The sequence below is a fragment of the Myotis yumanensis genome, unplaced genomic scaffold (assembly GCF_028538775.1).
Source record: "Myotis yumanensis isolate MYYU_CA2020_CCGP unplaced genomic scaffold, mMyoYum1.0.hap1 SCAF_24, whole genome shotgun sequence".
Lineage (NCBI taxonomy): Eukaryota > Metazoa > Chordata > Mammalia > Chiroptera > Vespertilionidae > Myotis > Myotis yumanensis.
Window position 1 is genome coordinate 2,524,330 of NW_027223775.1, and position 6,047 is coordinate 2,530,376.

The 6,047-nt window shown below is 43.9% G+C and overlaps 1 protein-coding gene across 1 annotated transcript; it reads left to right on the plus strand.

The window, feature by feature from the left end:
- The first annotated feature begins 4,191 nt into the window (after nucleotides 1-4,191).
- LOC139000545 (cyclin-Q-like) lies at nucleotides 4,192-4,944 on the plus strand. Its single transcript, XM_070402691.1, has one exon. The coding sequence runs from the start codon at nucleotides 4,192-4,194 to the stop codon at nucleotides 4,942-4,944; it is 753 nt and encodes a 250-aa protein (XP_070258792.1).
- The last annotated feature ends 1,103 nt before the right edge of the window (nucleotides 4,945-6,047 follow it).

The following is a 6,047-nucleotide window of genomic DNA, read 5'->3' on the forward strand; positions in this document are numbered from 1 at the left end:
GATACATGCAAAAAATAAAACTAGACCACCAACTTACACCACACACAAAAATAAACTCAAAATGGAAAAAGGGCTTAAATGCATGACAGTAAACCATAAAAATACTAGACGAATCCAAAGCAACAAAATCTCAGACATATGCCAAAGCAATTTCTTCACCGATACAGCTCCTAAGGCTTTGGAAACTTAAGAGAAAATAAACAAATGGGACTCCATCAAAATTACAAGCTACTGCACAGAAAAAGAAACCATCAACACAACAACAAGAAAGCCCACTGCATGAGAAAACATATTTGACAATGTTATCGTCGGTAAGGGTTTAATGTCCAAAATTCATAGGGAACTCATACAACTTAACAAAAGGAAGATAAACAATCCAATAAAGAAATGGGCAACGGACCTAAATAGACACTTTTCAAAAGAGGACATTCAGAAAGCCAAGAGACATATGAAAACATGCTCAGAGTCACTAATCATCTGAGAGATGCAAATCAAAACATCAATGAGGTACCATCTCACACCTGTCAGAATGGCCATCATCAACAAATACACAAATGATAAGTGTTGGATAGGATGTGGAGAAAAAGGAACCCTTCTGCACTGATGGTGGGAAAGCAGACTGGTGCAGACACTAAGGAAGACAGTATGGAGTTTCCTCAAAAAATAAAAATGGAACTCCCATTTGACCCCGGGATCCAACTTCTAATATATCCCAAGAAAACAGAAACACCAATTATAAAGGATATATGCACCCCTATGTTCATAGCAGCACAATTCACCATAGCTAAGATCTGGAAACGGCCTAAGTGCCCCTCAGTAGATGAGTGGATTAGAAAACAGTGGTACATCTACACGATGGAATACTATGCTGCTGTAAAAAATAAGGAATTCTTGCCATTTGCAACAGCATGTATGGACTGGAGAGCATTATGCTAATAAAATAAGCCAGTCAATGAAGGAAAAATGCCACATGATCTCACTCATTTATGGATAACAAGGACCATTATCAATTTATGAAGAAAAATAGATACAGAGGCAGAGCAGCCTGGAACAGACTGTCAAACTATAGCTGGAAGGCCAGTAAGCGTTGGGGGTTAGGAGGGGAGGGTTAAGAAATGAACCAAAGACTTGTATGCATGCATATAAGCATGACCAATGCACATAAGACACTGGGGGGTAGGGAAGGCCAGGGGATTGTCTAGGGCGGGAAAAAAAGGAGACATGTGTAATACTCTTTGTAATACTTTAAACAATAAAACAACTTAAAAATAAAAGAAAAAATAAATCTCAAAGTAAAGGTCATAACAAAGAGATAAGACCGATTGCTATGAAGTGCTCTGACACCCAGCGGGTAGACTCGCAATGCAAGAGCTGCCCTTGGTGGTCAGTGAGTTCCCACAAGGGGAGCGCCACTCAGCCGGACTGGGCTGACGACTGGCAAGTGGAGCAGCAGGGCAGGAATCTCTCCCTCCTCCACAGCAGCGCTCAGAATGTTTGGCAACGGGATTAAGCCTAAGCCATCATTCCGACATCTTCTGAGGGCTCCCAGACTGCCAGAGGATGAGGGACTCTGCCAGGTGTACAAAGTTCATTACCTGGGCCTCTAGTATTACAAATAAACTACAATAAAATATAACAAAATTCAAATACTTGGAGTGTAAGTAGTCTTTTATTAAATAAATGCAGGCCCAGGGTATGAATTCCTGCACGGAAGCAGTCCGGTCGCCCTCCCCAGATGGGGGCACATGGGTTAGTGACCATTGGCAGTTAACCAGAAGGCCATGCCTCCAATCTGGGTGTTAGCGCATTTCAGGGGTGTGGCTGACAAGGGGAAAGGCCGTGGGTGGTTTGCTTATCAGCCCCGCCCCCCATAGGGAGTTGCGGGCAGATGGGAGGCCAGGCTGGTCAGGGATATGGCCTATTGGGGCCCAGATAAGGCTGGTTGGCTGCCGCAATGCAAGTCATAGCCACCAGCCATTCTGGTCATTCTGCCTTTCTGGTCACAGGGCTTTTATGTACAAAGATAGATGACTGGATTACCAAAGAGATTAAAGAAGAAATTAAAATCATCGTGGAAATAAATTACAATTAAAAATAAAACCCCAAAATCTATGGGACACACTGAAAGTAGTCCTTAGAGGGAACTTCATAGCATTACAGGCCAAACTCAAAGAACAAGAAAAACAGTTAACAAATTATCTACTACCCACAACTTAAAAAGTTAGAGAGAGCAACAAGCAAAGCCAAAACTGAGCAGCAGGAAGGAAATAATGAAGATCACAGCAGAAATAAATGACATAGAGACCAACAACCCCACAAAAGATTAATAAAGACATGAGCTATTTCTTTGAAAGGATAAACCCGATTGATTAACCTCTAGCTAGGCTCACCATCAGAACCCACATAAACAAAATCAGAAATGAAAGAGGCAAAATAGCAAAAGACCCAACGGATATAAGAAGGATTATAAATAAATACTATGGACAACTCTACTCCAACAAACTGATCAACCCTGAAGAAATGGACATATTCCTAGAAAAATACAATCTTCCTAACCTCAATTACGAAGAATAAAAATTGGACTAGCCCAATAACTACTCAGGAAATTCAAGCAGTCACACAAAAAACTTGTAGCAAACAAAAGTCTGGGCTAGATAGCTTCACAGGGAGTTTTACCAAGTGTTCAAAGAAAAACTAAAACCTTCTTCCTCAGACTATTCCATAAAATTCAAAGGAAGTACCATTTCCAAACGCTTTCTATGAAGCCAGCATTACTCTAATCACAAACCAGATAAAGAAAAGACAAAGAAAGAAAAATGTAGGCCAATATATCTCTGATGAACATAGATGTCACAATCCTCAACAAAACTCTTACAAATCCGATGCAACATGACATTGGCATGAGCATACACCATGACAAAGCGGATATATTCTGGGGAAGTAGGATGGGACAACATCCAGAAATCAATAAATGCAATGCATCACATAAACCAATTGAGAGATATTCATATCAATTGGTGCAGGAAAAGCATTTGACAAAATCCAACACCCAATTCTGAGAAAAACTCTAAGCAAACTGGGCGTAGAGGGATCATACCCCAACATAATAAAGGCCTTATATGACAAAACTACAGACAACATCATACTCAATGGGCAAAAACTATTACTCTAAGAAGAGGGACAAGACAGGGATGCCCACTCTCACCACTTCTGTTCGACAGAGTACTGGTAGTGCTAGCCAATGCAATCAGACAAGAAGAAGTCAAACAAGGCATGCTAAGTGGAAAAGAAGAAGTAAAACTGTCATTATTCGCAGATGGCATGGTACTGTCCACAAAAACACCTAAAGACTCCATCAAAAAAACTAGGAGATTTAATGAATGAATTTGGCAATGTAGCAGGGTACAAAATTAACACCTAGAATTCTATGGCTTTTTGATACACCAATAATGAACTCACAGAAACAGAAACTAAAAGTAAAAAAAAATCCCATTTACCAGTGCAACAAAGAATTAAGATACCTGGGAATAAACTTAACTAAGGAGGTAAAAGACCTGTTCTTGGGAAACTACAGGAAATTGAAAAAGTGATAGAGGAAGACTAAAGCAAATAGAAGAACATAGCATATTCATGGATTGGTATAAGCAACATCATTAAAATGTTCATACCACCCAAAGCAATCTACAGTGTTAATGTATTCCCCATTAAAATATCAATGGCATAGCCCAAAACCTAGAACGAAGATTCGAAAAATACCTATGGAATAAAAGAAAGCCCCAAATAGTTACAGCAATCTGGACAAAGAAGAACAAAGTTGGAGGGATCACAATAGCAGATATCCATCTATATTTCAAAGCGATCATTCTCAAAACTGCCTGTTACTGGCACTAAAACAGACATATAGCCCAATGGGACAGAACAGAGAACATAGAAGTCGACCCTAACCATAACGCTCAATTAATATTTGACAAAGGAGGCAAAAGCATCGAATGGAGTCATACAGTCTCTGCAATAATTGGTGTTGGATCCAGGGCTGCGGTCAAGCCCAGGCGGGGCGGGGCAGGTGGGGCGGGGCTGTGCTGGGTGGGGCAGGGCGGGGCAGGGCTGGGCTAGGACCCAGCTGGTGCCGCCACGCCCTGAGGACTCCTGCCCTTCTGGCCACTGTGGTCTGGGGCCTGCAGGCTGAGCCCCATGGAGGACCTTCCCCTGGACAGCTGCAAAGAGGAGGACGTGGCGCCCGGCGCCAACGGGTGGCCCGCACCTCAGGCGAGGGTGCACTTCCATGTGACAAGCTTCATCATGGAGGCAGGTGTCAAGCTAGGGATGCAGTCCATTCCCGTCGCCACCGCCTGTGCCATTTACCATAAGTTCTTCTGCGAGATCAACGTGGACGCCTATGACTTCTACTTGGTCGCCATGTCTGCCCTTTACTTGGCTGACAAAGTGGAAGAACAGCCCCTGCGAACCCCTGACATCATCAACGTGTCCAACAGGTACTTCCACCCGGGCAGCGAGCCCTTGGAGCTGGACTCCGGGTTCTGGGTGATCCGGGACAGCATTACGCAGTGCGAGCTCCTTGTGCTGCGGTTACTGCGCTTCCTAGTCTCCTTCCAGCACCCACACAGGTACCTGCTCCACTACCTGATTTCTCTCAAGAACTGGCTGAATCCTTACAGCTGGCAACGGACCCCCATCTCCGTCACTGCCTGGGCCCTGCTGCGGGACAGCTACCGCGGGGGGCTGTGCCTCCGGTTCCAGGCTCAGCACATAGCGCTGGCGGTGCTCCACCTGGCCCTGCAGGTCTATGGGGTCGAGGTGCCCGCCAAGGCCGAGGCCGAGAAGCCTTGGTGGCAGGTGTTTAGTGACGACCTTACGAAGCCAATCATTGATGACATTGTGTCTGATCTCAGTCGGATTTATACCATGGATACAGAGATGCCCTAAGGCCTTGGCCCAGGCCTGTCCAAAGAGATGCCTGGGACGCTCGGCTGCCAGCGGACGGCGCCACCACATCGCCGTGAGAGCAGGTCCCCAGAGGGCTGGCTGGAAGGACTGGTTTTGTGCTGCTGGAGACGGGCCGGTGAAGGCGATGACATGCTGTCAAGTTGATTCTCAGGCTTTGACTGTCCCGGCAGCCATGGTCCATAGGGTGATGGGAGCTGCACCTCCCACGGGCAGGAGCTTGCTGCGGGGTGGCTCTGAGGCATCCGGGTCTGCTTTCCTGCTGTGAAAGGACACAGACTGCAGCGGATCTTTGGGTTCAGCGGAAGGAAAATCAAAGAACGGATGGGACTGTACCCCACGGGATTTTTTTAAAGGCCAGATTTATAGAAAGTATGAATGATTTAACATAGAGGAAATTTAAATTTGCTTAATGAAAGATATTACAAAACCAAAATAAACATATAATAATAACTGGTGTTGGACAAATAGCACAGATACATGCAAAAAATTAATCTAGACTACCAACTTACACAACACACAAATATAAACTGGAAATGAATAAAGGACTTAACGGTGAGTGGGTAACCATGAAAATCTTAGGAGAATCCATAGGCAGCAAAATATCAGGCATATGTCTCAGCAATATCGTCACTGAAACAGCTCCTAGGGCAATGGAAACTGAGGAGAAAATAAACAAATGGGACTATGTCAAATCAAAAAGCTTCTGCAGAGAAAAAGAAGCCAACAGATATAACAACAACAACAAAAAAAAACAAGGAAGTTCCCTGCCAGGGACAAGATATTTGCCTATGTTATATCCGATAAGGACCTATTCTCCAAAATTTATACTGAACTCATCCAATTCAACAAAAGGAAGATCAACATTCCAATAAAAAAAAATGGGCATAGGACTAAGACCCTTTTTGAAAGTGGACATACATAAAGCCAAGAGACATATGAAAACATGCTCAAAACCAGTAATCATCCCAGACATGCAAATCAAAAGGACAATGAGATACCATCTCACACTGGTCAGAATGGCTATCATCAACAATTCAACAAACAACAAGTGCTGGCAATGATGGGGTGTCAAAGGAAGCCTC